General features: G+C 37.3%; 1 protein-coding gene across 2 annotated transcripts in view; it reads left to right on the top strand.

Moving 5' to 3' along the window:
- RPS6KA5 (ribosomal protein S6 kinase A5) overlaps positions 1-20169 on the top strand; it is a 192020-nt gene that overhangs the window by 90127 nt on the left and 81724 nt on the right. For both annotated transcript variants that reach the window (XM_074393472.1, XM_003939861.4), the window contains exon 4: positions 17817-17932. In XM_074393472.1, the coding sequence (XP_074249573.1) occupies positions 17817-17932 (116 nt within the window). The remainder of the gene's footprint in view (positions 1-17816; positions 17933-20169) is intronic.

Raw genomic sequence — 20169 nt, forward strand, 5'->3', positions numbered from 1 at the left:
TTACCCTAACATTAACCATAAGATATTAATTTTCAGAATGATATGCATTGCTTAAGAATCTTGGAAATTTTTTAGAGATCTTCAGTTCAATTCTCAGGATTAATTTACTGTTTTAAGAAAGAAATTTACTGGTTTAAAGGCTATTTTTCTCTCCTCCATTCTCTACCTACCCTTCCATATACATACAAACGCACATACACACATATGGCTTGCTGTTCTGGATCCAAGAAGGAAGTGTTATTATTTCCTAATAAAGTGAAATCTACTTGCTTCTGTTTAATATCTGCATAAATTATATGTCATTGAAATGAAATATAAATTGTTTCCCTAATATCATGACAGATGTGTAAAGGGCTATCATTCTGGAAAAATAAAAAGATTGTTTTGATTATTAACTCTGTGATCCAAACAAATCACTAAGTTACAAGCATGATCTACAAGTTACTAATATATTAGTTGTCTTTTTCTACATAACTACCCCAAAATTCAGTGGGTTAACACAGCCATTTTTGAGGAACTCAATTTGAGCTGATCCATAGAGGCAGTTCTTGTGCCACTCTGCTGCCCTTGAAATATTCTTTTCCTTGGTTTGCAAAGGGCAAAAAGTTAAGTAATATGAGGACTGAAAAGTATTCTTTGACTCTAGTTACAAGAGATTTTTTTAGGTTATGGTGTTATTATGGAGGTGGAAGTTGTACTGTAGTACATTAAGGAATGAATAGAGGCTGTAGTAGACAGAATAATGGCCTCCCAGAGATACCCATATTATTATCCCCCAGGACCTGTCAATATGTTGAGCTACATGCTAAAAACGAATTAAGATTACAGATGAAATTAAGATCACTAATCAGCTGACTTTAAAATTGGGAGATTATTCTAAATTATCTAGGTGGGGCCAGTGTAACTACAAGGGTCCTTACACAATAGGAAGAAGGAAGGAGGGAGGAAAGAGGAGGGTGAGAGGAAGATGTGATTACAGAGAAGATCAGGGGATGCAATGTGAAAAGTGACTCAGCTGCCATAGCTGGCTTTTAGGATCAGGGAAGGGGCCAGAAGCCAAGGAATGTGGGTGGCCTCTGGAAGCTAGAAAGGGTCAGGAAATAGATTTTTCCGTGGAGCCCCAGAAGAACCGCAGTCCTGCAGACACCTTGATTTTAGCCCAGTATGTCCATGTCAGACTTGTAAAGTACAAAATTATAAAATAATAAATACATATTGTTTATGCCACCAAGTCTGTGGTAGCTTGTTATAGCAGCAGTATGAAGGAAACCGTGGGTAAGGAGCATCAGCCATGTAGACCATGCTTTAAAGAAGTTTGGCAGTGAAAGAAAGAAGAAAGACAAGATGGGACACGTGGGATTTAGGGAGGATGGTAGTGTGTTTTAAAATGAGAGAAATTTTATGTTTTTGAATTTTCACATTATTTGTGTGATTTCTGTGTTATTTTTGTGCTTCTTAGAGACACAGTATCAGAGTGCTTCATCTGGCATTCCAAATACCAGAACATAAAAATCTTTAAAAGCAAGTTAATTGCACTTGAATAAAAACCGGATATTTCTGCAATTTTAAAACTTAGGATCGCACTGAAATATCAGTTATATAAGAAAGTCTCTCTTAGGCTTAATACTGACAAGTAATTAGATCCTGGTAGTACTTTATGGAAATATATGTTAAGCGTTCAGAAGTCTTAAAATTATAACCACATTGAGTATGTAAGTCAGGGTACAATAAATTTTATATTTAAGTCATTATAATTAAGTTTGACAGTATTTTTCATCTATAAACTAATTGATACTGTAAATAATATTAGGAGCTATTAGTTACTTAATAAATGCCTACTGTATGCTTGGCCCATAATCCTCAGCAGCTCATTTAATCCTCATAACAATCTTATGTGGGAGTTATAATTATTTATATTAATTTTTTTGCAATTATAGAATATTTGTCATCCTACATATAAAGAAGATCATTTAACAAATACAAAAGGATTAAAATATAATATATACATGGCAATGAAATGTCTTTTAATGAAGAAACAAGTCATTGGCATACAGATCCTATAAGATATTCCATTGTAGGGACTGTAGATCAATCTCAGTGGGATGATAAATGTTTTTTTGAAGAGTCACATTAACAAATCTGGCCTGACAGCTTCTGAGAACATGTATTAGAGTTATGCCTTACCTATTTGTTTTTCATTATTGTCATAAAGATGGATTGTTGATACTCTTCTTTTGTTCTTCACTTGTAACCAGAGTAAGTGTGAAGACTTATTCTGAATTTTTCCCTTGGAAGAGATCAGAACTTGAGACGTGCCCATCAGGAAAGATGTTCTTACTGTTATTACCAGTTCCCTTCTCCTCTCCCCCTTTTCTATTTCCGTATCAGTGCTGGAACTTGAGGTAAAGAATCTACCCTAATATCCATGTGGTTACAACAGTTATTTACTGCAATATTACATGTTTATTCATGCCTTGCAACTAGTATTAGTGCCTTGTATTTGATAGTGCTAGACCCTGTGCCTGGCAGAGAGAAAATTGCCCTTGGACTTTAGTCTGCCTCTGTAGTGCCAGATCCCAACTTGACTTTCTGGCAGAATACATGTAAATTAGCTTTTAGAATAAAATGTACAATATGTAAATAAAGAAGTATGACTGTTGGTACACTGTACTCTCTAAAGCTTAATTTTGTATGTGCCTACAATTTTAGAAGCTTTGGAGATTTTTTTATGTCTTCAGGAATTTTGTGTTCTTCCCCCTACTCAAACATCTCCTCTTCATCTTCCTCTACTAACAGAAAGGATTAGTATTCTATGAGTAACTTTGTGTGCACAAACTCTTGAAATGCTTTATTTATTCTTTCCTCTAAAGTAAAACCTTTGGTTTCTGGAGGATGTTGCTTCTCTAGCAGCCCCTGTCACAGACGGCCATTTTCCTGTACTCAACGATATGATGATAGTTAAACATCATTTTAAAAAATCATTTCTCAACAGCACCTTGTTTTTAAAAGGGCTTTTCTAAACCACTTCCCTCAGTTCTGTAGCTGACTGACTCCCAGGACTCATGCCTGTGTTTCCAGTGGCATTCATCAGACTTAGTTTCCCTTCCTCTAGTTTCCTCCCGTCACTTTCTTTTTTTTTTTTTTTTTTTTTTTTGAGACGGAGTTTCGCTCTTGTTACCCAGGCTGGAGTGCAATGGCGCGGTCTCGGCTCACCGCAACCTCCGCCTCCTGGGTTCAGGCAATTCTCCTGCCTCAGCCTCCTCAGTAGCTGGGATTACAGGCATGTGCCACCATGCCCAGCTAATTTTTTGTATTTTTAGTAGAGACAGGGTTTCACCATGTTGACCAGGATGGTCTCGATCTCTCGACCTCGTGATCCACCCGTCTCGGCCTCCCAAAGTGCTGGGATTACAGGCTTGAGCCACCACGCCCGGCTCCTCACATCACTTTCTACAATTTTAGTATCAGTATTGATAACAAGTTCAATACCATGACAAACCTCTTTCACTTCTTTTTCTGCATTTACAAGTATTGCTGCACCTTAGGCCTTATCAGTCAAACCAGTTGCACCTCTAAGACCTCAAAGTCTTTAGCCATAATCTTCCATCATTCTCCTTTCTTATACTCCCCAAGCCTTTTTTTAAATCCCTTCTGAGCTCTACCTTCTTTTGAGCCTTTTTTTAATTCTCCTACTTCCTTTGGGTTCCATCTGTACCCTTACTAACCTGGAATCTGCCTTGGCTGGCACACTGGCATCGCTTGTTCTCTTCACGTTTCTCCTCACCTGACATTGCAGTCACTTGGATTACTCTCTGAACTTGTCTTCCCAATACTGTATTGCTAAGCTCCTTATGTGTCAACAGAATGCGTCACCTGGGTCTGGCTTGAAACTCATGCTGTCAGTCTCAGCAGAGCTTCACAGAGGTTAGCAAATATTTTACCCCTCTCTCGTGAACTGCGTATGAACTTTCCCAGCCTCTTATTACTTTTCAAACCCACAACCCCATTATATCTTCCTCTCTGTGAGATGATTAGGTCCAGTTGCTGCAAGCTCTCAAGTTTTCTTCCTTTCTCTTTTCTTCTGTACCTTAAAATTCTCTATATCTTTGCAATGCATATCAGATTGGCAAAAATTAAAGATATTTGATATAAGAACTTTTAAAGTTGTACTTATTCACTGTTGGTGGGTGATACAAATGGCTTCAGCCTGTTTGAGGAGGTACTTACCAAAAATTGGCAGCAGTTATCAAAATGTAATATGTATGTTTGTTGTGACTTGCCAATCCATTTTTTAAAATTTAATTTTATTTAATTTTATTTTTTTGAGAGAAAGGATCTCACTGTCTAGCCCAGGCTGGAGTGCAGTGGCAGTGTCACAGCTCACTGCAGCCTTGATTGACTTCCTGGGCTCAAAGCATCCTCCTGTCTCAGCCTCCCAAGTAGCTGGGACTATAGGCACATGCCACCACACTGGCTAGTTGTTTTCTATTTTTTGCAGAAGTCGGAGCCTCACTATGTTGCCCAGGCTGATCTCAAACTCATGGGCTCAAGTGATCCTCCCATCTGTCTCCCAAAGTGCTGTGACTACAGGTGTGAGCCACCACGTGCAGCCTCGGCAATCCAATTTTAAGAATCCATCCTACCAATTTATCCCTGCCCAAGTCGATAAAAAATGTACAAGAATGTTTTTTGTGGCACCATTTTCTTGTTGTTTTCGTTGTTCTCATTGTTATTAGAATGACAATGTCAGAACAAACTAAGGTTTCCTGTAGGTCAGAAAATTCTACACGTCTGTGCTCACAATCACAAAGATGTTTTAGATGAAGGTAGCAAATATATTTTTATTGTAATATTTAGATTTTGTAATACTTATTTGGTATCAGACACTACTCTTGGCATTTTTTATATATTATCTTATTCAGTCTTTGAAAGCAACCCTTGAAGAAATAGATTATCATCTTTGTTTTATAGATCTGAGGCTCAGGGAATAAAAAAAGGTGCCCAAGGCTACCTAGCTGGTATGTGTAGGAGCCATGCAACTTCATTGCTATACACAGCTTAGCCACATGTGCTCCTTCTTTGTTTTATCAGGAGAAGCAGCATTTTTAATGTCAGAAAGCATTTTTAATATTAGAAATAGTGCTGATGTCTATTTTTTGACCTCTTTCAATCCTTTCCAGTCCATTTTTTACATTAATATTATGTAATATAATATATATATTATGACGTAGCCACAATTGGGTCACTCCACTGCTTGAAATCTCTCAGTGACTTCTATTTACTTGAAGAGAATGTATTCTAAAGTCCATAGTAAGGCTCTCAAAACAATCTGACCCCAGCCTCAGCTTGTCTTTCCCTCCCAGTCTCCCACTACTGTGCTCTGATACCTGTGCACCAGCCAAGCCAAATAATCTACTCTTCTCTGGACATGCATTTTTCTTTCTCTGTTTTACCAAGTACTAACTTGGTTCAACTCTGGGTTTCTGGGTTTCAGTATATCCTGGCTGCAGGATCCTAGGCAAATTGGCTAATCTCTCTGATAGTTTGCTGTCCTATTCACCTAGAGTTGATTGGCTTAAATGGAATGATGGTATGTAAAGTGCATCGTAACCACCCCTGGCAGATAGTGATCCATGAGTGGTGGTGACATTAAAATAAAGCCTCAAAAAGTACAAGATGGAACTGGAACATCTTGTTATGCTCGAAAGTAAGAAAGTGCAATAAATGGGGGCGAAGGGAAAGCTCTTCCTTATGGGAGAATGCCAAGTAACATAGAAGAGGAATGATGGGAGTTGGAAAATCATCACTTGATGCTAAAATGAGTGGGTGATATGAGGAGGAGGAGGTTTTTACATAGTCTCAATTCCTCTCCCTACAATTTACCAGTTAATTACAAAGGGAAACATAGTAACTTTATAGTGGAGAAACGTGGCAAACTCCACAATGATGTGATCAAAGTTAATACCAATGTTGGGAAAACTGACATCCATGCTTCCTGAGTTGTTATAGTGGGGGCAACATTGTTTTATTGCTATGCCCTCCAAGAATACATAACCTGCATCATGAGAAAACATAAGATAAAGCCCAGAGTCAGAGTTAGTCCACAAAATATCAGGTCTGTCCTCTTTAAAGATATCAAGAAAGAAAGACTGAGGATTCCAGACTAAAGAGGTATGATTTCTAACGCATTGTACAAACTTGAACTAGAAACTAGACTGAAAAAAGTAGCCACAAAGAGCATTATTTGGGGTAAATGACAAAATTTGAATAGGGAGTGTAGATTAGGAAATGGTATTTTTATCATGGTTAATGGCTCTGATATTTACAATTATACTGTGGTTATATGCAAGAATGTCCTTGTTCTTAGGAAATGTACATAGAAATGTTTAGGAGTAGAGGAGCACGATATCTCCGACATATTCTCAACTGGTTGGGGAAAAATATGCACATACATGAAAACAAGGAGTGCTAAAGCAAATGAAACAAAATGTAAACAATTAGTGAATTTTCATGGTGAGCATATAGGGATTCTTTGTACTGTTCTTGCAATTTTCTTTTAAAGTTTGAAATTGTGCCAAGGTCAGTTTTTATTTTAAAATTAAAAAAAAAAAAAGCCCTGAGGAAAAAAATTCTTTTAAAGGGCTTCATTTAGGAGCCACTATGTACTTCCTAGACTAAAGATAATCAAAAGTTTCATACCACTCTTCAAGCTTCATAACATAAGCCTGTGGAACACGACGGGAGAGTATAATCTTTCCAAAAGTGTAATCTGTGTTTATAACTTTCTGCTGCTGTTTGTCCAGAGCCCTAATATAGCATATCAAGAGAGATTTATTGATCATATGCGTTGTCCTTTTTATGTATTATTTAATGATATTTGGTCTGCAGATACTTCAAGGTTCTAATCTCTGGCGAGAGCCATGAATGTTCACTCTTCTATGTTGCCAAATTGAGATCCTCTGCCTTAACAAGCAGGTGGGTTAAAATGCTAACCTCTTAGGAAAAATTAAGGAGCTTTTTGCAAGGTTGTAGATACTCTGCATTCAAGGTGCAGTACTTTCTTTTGAGAAAACAGCTCAAGGTTTTCTACTACAAGATTTAAATTGCTGCCCCTAAGTTCGGTGCCTTAAAATCTACTAGCAATAATTTTAGCTTGGCAGTCTAAAAAAGTATTTAAACTCATTGTTTACTTTAATCATTTAAAAAAACCCTCAGTAGACATAGAATGTCTACTTCTGGTTACTGTAACATTCAGATGAGCCCTCCATAATTTAACTGGAAAAAGCATGTGAGATAGCATTCTTATATAAGATACATAGAATTATTGGTTCTAAGTCATTTAAGTATTTGGAAGACAGAATAGGTGATCTTAAGGCAGTTTTTCTGACAAAAATTAGCAAGCCCAACTGCCTGTTGAGGCTGCTTCTCATAAGCAGCAGGAAAGCCAAGCCGGAGAGGGGAAAGGAGCAGCTCTGAGACAACGACTAAACCCACTGTCTTCAGAGTCAGACACGGTCATATTCCTTTCTCTCCACCTTCCTAAGATGTGTAACTCTGGAAAATTTACTTAACCACTCTCAGTTTTACTCTTCTCTGGAGATTCCTATTTTCTCTGAGGATTATATGATTATTTTAATAGTACCTACTTTATAGCATTATTTATTGGGATCAGATTCATCACATCTAACTAGAACAGGCATGAAATAAGTATCCAGTATTTCTAGTTGTATGATTTTTCTCATCTGGTTGCTATTATTCTTTGTTTTGCAGTAGACAATGTACACAACAGCCCCAGTAAAGGTCCGTAAGCAGTGGCCCGTGTTCACTTACAAGTTTTTAAGGAGGGTCACCGAAGTCCTTATTTTACATCTGGATTCTTGTGTATCAGGAGTCCTTTCCCACTTTCCCTGACTATCTGGGGTTATTAAGATGCCACTTCTGTACACACATCAGTAGCCAGGAGTGTAGGTGAACAATACTACTTAGTGCATTTTCATTATATGTCCGCAGAGGCAAAAAACTGGAGGAATATCAGTAAAAACTGAGCAATATCGTGCTATTTTCTGATAGTTTTTCTATAATAAAGAGAAGACAAACAGCACTAGCTTTAAAAATTACAAGAATGCTGAAGCTTACAATTAATTTGTTGGAATGGCAGAGACTTTGGAAGGAATTTTCAGAAATCTAATGGATCACAATTTTGGTAGAAAAGTTATTCAGGATAGATAAGCTGGCCTAGATCAAGAGCCCACCAGGTAGATTGGACCATAAATTCTAGCAGTAGACATTTTTCAAGTGCTTTATTCAACCTAAGTTATTTAATATGCTTTTATATGAGGAAATGTAATTTACGGCCAGTTGAAAAGGTTCTGGGGGTCTAAAAGATCTGGGGGTTTTCCTTAGGTTATAAGGCTGAGAAGACTCTTTATGATGTTAGTGAGGATCTGGGTGGTCACAATATAATTGACCACTTTGATCCTACTGCTAACTCTAGCTCAGAATCCACCGCATTCCTTTGGAGAGAATAATAATTTTAAAATTCAACTCAAATTTAATGATACCCTTGATAGTCTTTTACATATTTTGTCTTATTTGTTGTTTTGCTGCCTGGCTAAATTTTTACTTTCAAGGGCAAGCCCAAGGCCTACCCTAACAGAGTTGCTAGATCTCTTAAAAAACAAAGAGGTGTAAAGACATCAGAGAGACAGTTTTAGTACATTCTTGATAGTCAGAGCTGTCATTGGAAATGAAATCCCTTGCTCCATCTCACTTTTCTTAAGCTTTGAACCCCACTGGTCCAAATGTGAATACAAATAATCTCTAGGATAGTTATGCCAAGCAAGGGTAAAATGCAGGGAGAACTAATCCATACAGTCAGGGGGAGTGTGGCACTGGTGGGCATGCTGGGCAAGATCAAGTGTGTGATGTGGGCTCTCAGGGCAGAGTTATGGCACCTGTTTTCAGAAATTTCTCATGTGCTGTCAGTACTTGCTGGTTTGTTTGTAAATAAACTTGATAGGAACTTTTCCGTTCAAATTTATGTTGTCTTTAAAGTGGTGTTCCGTAAATTTTTGGCTGATAAGTCTTTGGCAAATCTCATAAAAGCTGTGGATTCTTTCTTCTTAGAATAATGCATGTAGGCCTACACATACCCAAACAGTTTAGATAATTTCAAGGAATTAGCATGAAGCACTTGCTTTTTTTTTTTTTTTTTTTTTTTTTTTTTTTTTTTTTTTTTTTTTTTTTTTTTTGAGACGGAGTTTCGCTCTTGTTACCCAGGCTGGAGTGCAATGGCGCGATCTCGGCTCACCGCAACCTCCGCCTCCTGGGCTCAGGCAATTCTCCTGCCTCAGCCTCCTGAGTAGCTGGGATTACAGGCACACGCCACCATGCCCAGCTAATTTTTTTTGGTATTTTTAGTAGAAACGGGGTTTCACCATGTTGACCAGGATGGTCTCGATCTCTCGACCTTGTGATCCACCCGCCTCGGCCTCCCAAAGTGCTGGGATTACAGGCTTGAGCCACCGCGCCCAGCCGCATGAAGCACTTTCATGATGGTTCACGGAAGTTACTCTTAATGCCCTACAACTGGCCACAAGAAATTGATCTTCTCCTTCTGAACGGGTTCCAGTGGTGCTCTCTTGAACCTCTTACCAGTCTTAGAATGTATAATTCAAGATGATGATGATGATGATGATGACGACGACGACAATGGTGACTACCATTTATTTAGCTTGTACTATTAGTCAGGCATTGTTCATTCTTCATATCCAACAGTGAATGGATAGCCCCTTCCAAACCTGTTCTTCCCCCATCCTTAGTCATCTCAAGTAACACCCACTCCATCTCTCCAGTTGCTCAGTTATGCTGGGTCCTTATCACTACTACCATTGCCACCTTCCTCCTAGCAAGTCATCTCTTGCCTTGTTTATTATTGCAAGGGATCTCCCTACTTCTACCCTTTCTATTCTCAATACAGTAGCCAGAGTCATTGCTCCTATTAAAATGAAAGTCATATCACACTACTACCCTACTAAGAACTCTCCAGTCTTCCATTTCATTCACAGTAAAAGATGATAGCTAGGGCCTCTGTGCTACACAGCCACAAGGGCAACTGTTCACATAGATCACACCATGTTGTGCAGTAGACCATGTATACAACAGCTCCAGTAAAGGTCCATGAGCCCTGTATAATCTGCCCTACTCCCCTAATTCCAGTTACTTCTGTGACCTTGACTCTCCTATTGCTTTTCCTTTGTTTACTCTGTTCTAGCCACTTGATCTCCTTTCTGACCTTCAAATACACCAGACCTGCTCTGCCTCAGGATCTTTGGATTAGGTGTTACTTCTGCTTGGAACAGTCTTTCCTCAAATATGTGCTCAGCTCGTGTTCTTGCCCCTTTAAAGTAATTGCTCAAAAGTCACCTCACTGAGGCCTATATTAACCATCCTTATTTAAATGCAATCCTCATCTCTACCCTGGCACTCCCTAGACTTTTCTATCTGTGCTACTTTTTCCATAGTAATCATGACCTTCCAACTTATTAATAATATCTAATTTACTTATTTTCCTGACTGGAACGCAAGCTTCACTAGGTTAGAGATTTTTGTCTGTTTTGTTCAATGCTGTGTGTGTGGTGCCTGGAAGAGTGGCTGATACATAATAAGAGCTTAGATATCTGTTGAATAAAATGAACAAACCTTAGGAAGATATATCATTCTTTTAAAATACAGATTTACATTCAGAGAGATTAAACATCTTGCTCAAAGTCACACAATTGCTAAAAGGTATAGCTAAGATTTTTGGACTTTCTGACACCAAAGACATGCTTCACTACTGCATTGGTCTTCCTTTCTAAAGATAAAAATATTCCTTTCTAAGGATATGCAGAATCAGAGACCAAAATGTAGTCCAGAAGTAGGAGTCTTATTCTGTAGATTATAATGCGTTGCTAAGAGAAATGAAAGAAAACCTGATTATTGGAGATACACCATATTTCTGGGTTGGAAAATGCAATATTTTAAAAATGTCACTTCTCCCAAGTTGAGCTATGGATGCAAAATTGTCCAAATAAAAATCCAAGCAGACTTTTTTGTAGAGATTGGCAAGCTGACTGTAAAATTCCTATGCAAATATAAAGGCACTCAAATAGCCTCATCTAGTTTGTTCTTTATTTTATTAGTATTATCTTGAGACAGGGTTCGCTCTGTTGCCCAGGCTGGAGTGCAATAGCACAGTCATGGTTCATTGCAACCTTGACCTCCTGGGCTCCAGCGAGCCTCCTGCCTCAGCCTCCTGAGTAACTAGAACTACATGCCTGGCTATTTTTATTTTTATTTTTAAAAGATGAGTTCTGGCTATGTTGCCTGGACTTGTTTCCAACTCCTGACCTAAACTATTCCCCTACCTTGGCTAAGATTTCATGCATGAGCCACCACAATAGAGTGACCAGCCAGCAATTAGTGGGTCCTAACACCTGGGTGTAATACCAGCAAGAGGCAAACAGCCTAACAGATCAGTAAAAGAAAGTACAAAGAGAGCCCTGCCAGAACCATTGTTCACATGCCCAAGACTCTGCTGTCTGAGGAGCAACATTGGAGGCTTCACACTGCAGATAAAATACTTTACTAAAGTAGTCACGCCAAGTTATTAAAGGAAAAATAACTATAAAAACAGGCCGATCACCTGAGGCCAGCAGTTGAGAGCAGCCTGGCCAACATGGCAAAACCCTGACTGTACTAAAAATACAAAAATTAGCCAGGTGTGGAGGTGCGCACCTTTAGTTCCAGCTACTCAGAAGGCTGAGGCACAAGAATCACTTGAACCCAGGAGGCAGAGGTTGCAGTGAGCTGAGTTTGTGCTACTGTATTGTACTGTCTGAGTGACGGAGTAAGACTATGTCTCAAAAAAAACAAACAAACAAAAAAACGAGGGGTGGGGATGGAAGTGGGTTGTTAGAATCAGATTATAACTTGAATCCACTGGGAAAAAAGGAAGAAAACAGAAAAACGTTAAGTAGGAAGGCTAATATAACAAACTACAAGTATGTATTTGCCCTTCTGTCTTCTCTCAGCTTCTTTGAAAGACAACATTATGTAAAGTCGTAGTAACGTATTGTTGGGTTTTAAACATATGTAGTTGTACTGTGTATAACAATAGCACAAAAGGGGAAGAGAATAGAGCTATATAGAATTAATGTTTCTATATAAAATCAGAATTAAGTTAGTATAAATCCAAAGTTGTTTTGATAAGGTAATATTGTATGGCAAGTTGCAGAACAACCACTAAGAAAATAACTTTAAAAAAATTTTTTAAGTGAGACTGTATTAAAGGAATTAAAACTTTACACTAGAAAATAGTTAACAAGAAAGGAGTAAAGGAAGACTAGACTAGAGGAACAATAGAAAACAAGAAAGGAAAATTGCAGCATTATGTTCATAATAAATGTAAGTGGATTAAACATTTTAATCAAAATGCAGAGATTGTCAGACTGGGGGAGACCTAACTATAATGCTGTTTACAGAAGATACACTATAGAGTCCAAGATTCAAATAGATTAAAGGGGAAAAGGATTAAAAGGATAAACTATGGAAACATCACCCACAGGAAAGCTGGAGTGTTTATGCTAATATCAGACAAAATAGATGTATTTAAATGCTGATAGAGACTTAAAAGAATACTTCATAATGATTAAAAAAAAAAAAAGAAAGCCAATCCATCATGAAGATATAACAATTGTAAATATATACCATCATCCCTCATTATCTTCAGGGAATTGGTTCCAGGACACCCCACGGATTAAAAAAAAAAAAAAAAACTTCAGATGTTCAAGTTTGTTATATTAAATGGAATAATATTTGCATATAGCATATATATCCTCCTGTATACTTTGTCATCTCTAAATTACTTCTAATACTTAATACAATGTAAATGCTATATAAATAGTTGTTAAACTTTTTTTCTTTGCATTATTTTCATTTGTTGTATTGTTATTTTTCTGAATATTTCTGACTCATGGTTGGTTGAATCTGTGGATGCAGAAACCACAGAGATAGAAGGCCTAACAACATAGAGGCTAACATGGATGTACCTAACACAGATCCAACATATATAAAGCAAACACTGAAAGAAATGGAGGAAGAAATAGACAATTCAGCAGTCATGCAAAAAGTTTCAGCAAAGAAATAGAAGACCTAAACAACACCTAGGCATAATAGACATGTATAGAACTCTAAATAGCAATAGCAGGATACATATGCAGATGGAGCATTCTCTAGGGTAGATCATATGGCAGCCCATTTTTTAAAAACTTAATAAATTTTTAAAAATTAAAATAATAAAAATTATGTCTTCTCTTCACAATGGAATGAGAAGAGAAATCAGTAACAAAAAGAAATTTGGGGTATTCACAACCATATAGAACAACCTACTCCTAAGTATTCAATGTGTTAAAGATTAAATAAAATCATCAAAACATACTTTGACAGTCTGGGCAACAAAGTGAGACCCCATCTCCACAAAAAAAAAATTATAGCCAGGCATGGTGGCACACACCTGTAATCCTAACGACTCCGGAAAATCTCTGAGCTCAGAAGTTAGAAGCTTCAGTGAGCTGTGATTATACCACTGTACTGCAGCCTGGGTGTCTCCCAAGTGAGACCTGGTCTTGAGGTTTAAAAAAAAATTCTTTTTTTGGTAAGAGAAAATGAAGATAATACATGCTAAAACTTACAGAAGGAAGCTAAAGCAGTGCTTAGTGGGAAATTTGTAGCTGTAATTGCTGAAATTAAAAAAGCAAGAAACATCCGAAATCAGTAGCCCAATCTTCCACCTTAAGACACATAAAAAGAAGAGCAAACTAAATCCGAAGCAAGCAGAAAGGAGGGAAATAACAAAGATTAGAAATTAATCAAGTATGGAATATGAAAACAAAAGAAATCAATGAACCCAAAAGATTATTCTTTTGAGAAGATCAACAGATTGACAAACCTTGAGTAGTCTGACCAGGAAAAAAGAAGACTCAAATTGATAAAATCAAGAATGAAAGAAAGGACATTACTACTGACCTTACAGAATTAGAAAGAATCTTTAGGGAATACCATGAACAACTGTATATCAACATACAGTTTTGTTGTTATTCATGTTAGATAACTTATATGAATAAAGACATTCCAAGAAAGACACAAACTACTAGAAAGTACTCAAGAAATACAACTTCTGAATAGACAAGAAATTGAGCTACTACTATTACCACCACCACCACCACTACTGCTCCTTTTTTTTTTTTTTTTTGAGACAGAGTCTCACTGTGTCACCAGGCTGGAGTGCAGTGGTGCAATCTCTGCTCATTGCAACCTGTGCCTCCCAGGTTCAAGCGATTCTCCTGCCTCAGCCGTCTGAGTAGCTGGGACTACAGGCACATGCCACCATGCCCAGCTAATTTTTGTATTTTTAGTAGAGACAATATTTGACTATGTTGGTCAGGATGGTCTCGATCTCTACATCTCATGATCTACCTGCTTTGGCCTCCCAAAGTGCTGGGATTACAGGGTGAGCCACCGTGGCTGGTCCAGATCATTATCTCTTATTAATATAAATGCACAATTCTCGACAACATTCTATCAAACCAAATCCAGCAACAAATAAAAATAATTATATGCCATGGCCAAATGGAATCTATCCCAGTAGTGCAAGATTGGTTTACCAACCAAAAGTCAATTTAATGTACCATATCAGCAGAATAAATAACACAAAGTGTATGATCCTCCCAATAGATGTAGAAAAACAGCGTTTTCCAAAATTCAACTTCTTCATGATAATACTCAATAAAGTAGGAGTGGCTGTGAACTTCTTAACCTGATAAAGGCATCTGTGGAAAAACCAAGAGCTAACATAATGCTTAATGGTTAAAGACCGAATGCTTTCCCCCTAAAATCAGGAACATGGACAAAATATCCACTTTCCCACTTTATTCAACATTGTAGGCAAGAAAAGGACACAAAATGCCTCAGATTGAAAAGGAAGAAGAATTCTATCTAAAGATGACATGATCTTGTAAATAGAAAGTCCTAAGAAATCTACTCAGAAACTACTAGAACTAATACGTAAGTTCAGTAAAATTAGTTAAGAGTAACATACAAAAATCAATTGTATTTCTATACATTTGGAATAAACAATCTTAAAATGAAGTTAAAATCATTTAGGATCAACAGGAATAAAATTTTGGGGAATAAATTTAACAAAAGAAGTACAAAAATGTATACTCTAAAAACTATAAAACATTATTGAAAGAATGAAAGACCTAAATAAATGGAAAGACATCCTATGTTTATCGTTTGAAGGTAGCTGTGCTCACCACTGTATCACCCATGCATCCCCAAGTTCATAGAGTTTGCTGTTAAACTTAGTATACAACCCATAACAGCCCCCTCAAAATAAAATAACTTATTTTATAATGTCAAGTCTTTACCTTGGGCTGTTAGGTCAGTTCATCCCAGAAGTAGGAAGTAGATCACTTGATATTTTAGGTACGTCTCCTGAGATTTACAGTTACTTTTTCACAGTTTCCCAGTAAATGGGAAATAAAGCACTTCGTCCCAAGTAACAATAATTTATAAGTAGTTATTATTCCTGTTTTATAGATAAAGAACTGAAGCCTGGAGAGACTTAATTTGCTTAAGGAAGGACAGCTGTGGAGCCGTTGTGTAGTTCAGATCCATCAATTACAAAGCCCTGTTTCTTTTGACTATGCCATGTTGCATTTGAAACAGTAGTACATTAGATTTTTTAAATAATAGACTGGCCTCTTAGGTTTCAGAGTGGTTTTGTTCAGAGACCCTGTTTATCATATATTCCAATATTAAGAATTTGTGTTCAATTGTTAATGCCATAAGCATCTATTTTGTGTTTACTGCATGCAGGCACTATGATGAGTAAATAGTGATGAATGTATTAATCCTTACTTTAGCGGAGAAAGTAAGTATGCAAATAAACAATTGCAGTATAGCAGGATACCTGCAGTGCTGAAAGTCTTAAATAAGTACAATGGTAACATAGAAGAAAGTCATCAACTCTGCTGGAGTGGCTATAAAAGATGAGATGATTGAATTGGACACTCAAGGCTATGTAGGAGTTTGTCAGTTGATGTACCTGTGCCTCTTTCTGTGTCACGACTGACTGTGGAAACCATTTATGCATAAACATGAGTATTGGGTTTTTAAATAAATAATTATCTTAAGGTAGGAAAAAAAGTTCATTATTAGTTTGCAGGAATGCTGTGTTCCTTTACACCTTTTTAATAATTAGATTTGTGTTCAGATATAATTAAAACTTCTTGGCAAAATACAGAAGCCTGAGAAGGGAAATGCTTTTTGTTGACATGTGATTTGTAAACTGCATTGCAAAAACAACTACCTGTTAGAGTTCTTTAATTCTGTTGTATCTGCTCTTTGGAGTTTAAAGTTAAATGGACAAAGTAAAAGAAAAATTTTTGAGTTTATGAAGAATTTCATTTCTTAATCAAATTGTGGTAGACAACAATATACTTGGGAAATAAGCTTTTCAAAGTTTTCAGGAGAAGAGCTTTAAATTGCATTTGTGACTTTTCTAGTTGTTAATGGTTTTTCACACAGATATTGTGTTAATGTATCAGTGGTTTCTGATGAAAGTATAAAGCTTTTTAGCAACATTTATTTGGCAAAAAGTTTATTATCCTATAGGATTTTGAGCAGTTTCTAATTTGTATAGTTGTTACCTAAAGTAATGAATAATAAATAAGTTCTGAGTTTCTGAGTTTTAGAAGACATGTCTATTAGAGCCATATATCAACATAACTATTTTTGTATTTTTTTTTTTTTAATTAACCAGCTCCCTTATTTCTTTCTTTCTTTCTTTTTTTTTTTTTTTGAGACGGAGTTTCGCTCTTGTTACCCAGGCTGGAGTGCAATGGCGCGATCTCGGCTCACCGCAACTTCCGCCTCCTGGGTTCAGGCAATTCTCCTGCCTCAGCCTCCTGAGTAGCTGGGATTACAGGCACGCGCCACCATGCCCAGCTAATTTTTTGTATTTTTAGTAGAGACAGGGTTTCACCAGGTTGACCAGGATGGTCTCGATCTCTCGACCTCGTGATCCACCCGCCTCGGCCTCCCCAAGTGCTGGGATTACAGGCTTGAGCCACCATGCCCGGCCTGTTTATTTCTTATGGTCACCTATTTCATGATCCCCCTTGGGAAAAATAGAGAAAAATGAAAGGGAAATGGGAATCTTCTACTTTTAGAATCTTTGATTTGACCAAGTTGTAATACATTTTTGGGCTAAATAAAAGACTATCTACTACCTAATATAAATTTTTGGAAGTGCATGTAGACATTTCTGGAAAATAGGGAATCTGTTTACAGGTGACTGGCAATTATTACAAATGAAAGGATGGGACTTTGTGTTTTGTTTTGGTTTTGTTTATTGTAGTGGCTGATGTTTTGGTACTCCAGAGTAGGTTAATTATGCATTACATGGTGATGGCAGAGGTTTCTGATATGCTGTATTTGAGAAAATGTATTCATATATATGCAGATTTTAACTATGGTTTTAATGACAATACTCTTTGCAAACTCATTTGATTATATTTAGGATAATCATTCTTTTGTGAAACTGTATGGCTATCTGAATCTAAATATCTCCATGAAGCTATATGCTAAACTGTGTAAATAGCAATCTATTAAAATCAGTGCCTTATGGTGAATCCAAAGTGATTAAAAGGAAACACTGCTTTTCATTTATGAATACAAGTAAAAGAAAGACAAATATATTTCATTTTTAGATTATATAAATGGTGGAGAACTTTTTACTCATCTTTCTCAAAGAGAACGTTTCACAGAGCATGAGGTGCAGATTTATGTTGGAGAGATTGTGCTTGCCCTCGAACATCTCCACAAGGTAAGACACTTCATTTTTCAAGTTTCTTTTTTGAAGTCTGTTAACTAAGGTAATAATGGAGCTAGAAGAGCTAATGTTGTTACATGTTATTGTCTTAGTGGAGATTATGAAAGCACACTTAAAGAAGAAGATTACCAGTTTTCTCAATTTCGTAATTCTGTTTGAAAAAAAATCTACTTTTCAATTGTACTTGCTGTGATGCAGATTAAAAAGATAGAACCTAAGCAATTTTTGACCTTTTTTCAGAAAAAATTCGAATGCTTATTTGTTACAAAGTATCATTAAAATAAAGGCTTTTAATTATTAAAATTACCAGTAAAATGAAACCAACAGTCTTAATACGTATTTCCTTCATTCTAATTTACTGCATTGCAGACTCTGCCTGTACATCTTTAGCGTGTGTCCCGATGAGGTTGTAGAATAAGCGTTATTTTCCACTCTCCCACTCTGCCTTTCTTTCCATTTGTTTTGTCCCTGACACCATCTCTTGCTCCCACCCACTCTCTACTCCATTGTCCCCAGATAGGATGAACTCTTACTAAAAAACTTTACATAAAATTCATGTCTGTGACCCTATTTAAACTGTAACAATCAGTTTAAACTTTAAGAAATGTCATTGCAGGTTCGATGTGGAGGCTTATACCTGTAATCCCAGCACTTTGAGAGGCCAAGGCAGGCAGATCACCTGAGGTCAGGAGTTCAAGATCAGCTTGGCCAACATGAAGAAACCCTGTCTCTACTAAAAATACGAAAAATTAGCTGGGTGTGGTGGTGCACACCTGTAATCCCAGCTACTTGGGAGGCTGAGGCAGGAGAATCGCTTGAACCTGGGAGGTGGGGGTTGCAGTGAGCCAAGATCATGCCATTGCATTCCAGCCTGGGCAACAAGAGTGAAACTCCGTCTAAAAAAGAAAAAAAGTTATTGCAGATACCATTAATCTTGAGCCAAGAAATTTTGACTCCATTTTTTGTTTGTTTTACTTAATGAGGAAATACTGTAGATGCAGTCTTTCTGTAGGCTGGGCTCATGTTTTTCCTCAGAGACAGAAAGTACTCAGGTAATTTTTAAATTAGGACAATTCAGGTACATCATGAAGCCACCCTTCATTGTCATGTTGTAATCGGGTCCTACACTAATTTAAGATAGAGATCTAAGTGCTGATTATGGAGCATAGAAAAGAAAGCAGAGAATTGGAGGGAAAAGGAAGGATGATGAAATTTCTAAAGGGGCAGGCAGCAAGGTGGAGGTAACAGATGGGTGAGGCTGTGAGAATAAATGATAAAATGGAAGAAAAAAACAGATCAAGAAAAGGGCAGATCCAGCCCAGAGCAGAAGCAAGACCTGCTAGGTGATGGGAGATTGTTCAGGGTAAGAATCTTAAGGAGACTGAATGAAAAATGTATGAGAACAAGGAGAGAAAGAAACCTTTGGCAGCAATGGGTGGAGGGCAGGGCTGCAGCGCAATGGAGAGGAAAGGGAACGAGGTCCAGTAAAGTAGGCACTCAAACCGAGGTAGCGAAGCAGACACTTGGACTTCTTTTGATAGAAGTCTTGATACAATAACAAGCTTTAAGATGATTTTTATAGGATATAAGATAGTTAAGACATTTTCATATAAGAAACAGTTGGACCCAGGAATATGCTGCAAAGAAGGACCTTTGGAACTTATGATTTAGGGGAATTAGCTTATGATATAAAAATGATGATAGAAATCATTATAAATATGAGTAAAAAACAAAATGAATAGCTCCAGTGGGTAAGCTAGAAAGTCCAGTGTTGTGGTGCGATCTCGGCTCACTGCAGCCTCCACCGTCCCAGGCTCAGGTGATCCTCTCATGTCAACCTCCCGAGTAGCTGGGACCCAGGCACATGCCACCACACTTGGCCACGTTTTGTAGTTTTTAATAGAGATGAAAGGTTTTGCCATGTTGCCCAGGTTGGTGTTGAACTCCTAGTCTCAAGCAATCTGCCCGCCTCAGCCTCCCAGATTGTTGGGATTACAGGCGTGAGCCGCTGTGCTTGTCTGAAAATCCAGTTTTTAATTTATGTGAAACTTGCCCATAGTCAAACACAGAAGTAAAGAAAACAATGAATATTGGGTATAACTGTAACTGATATGGAATGGGAGTAATATAGCAAATGAGATCTCAGTTAACCTTCTCTTAACCTTACTAAAAAGATACAGATAATTATAATGCAAAGCCAGCAATGTTAATCTTGAAAAGCTACTAACATT

This window comes from Saimiri boliviensis, chromosome 2, assembly GCF_048565385.1.
Source record: "Saimiri boliviensis isolate mSaiBol1 chromosome 2, mSaiBol1.pri, whole genome shotgun sequence".
Lineage (NCBI taxonomy): Eukaryota > Metazoa > Chordata > Mammalia > Primates > Cebidae > Saimiri > Saimiri boliviensis.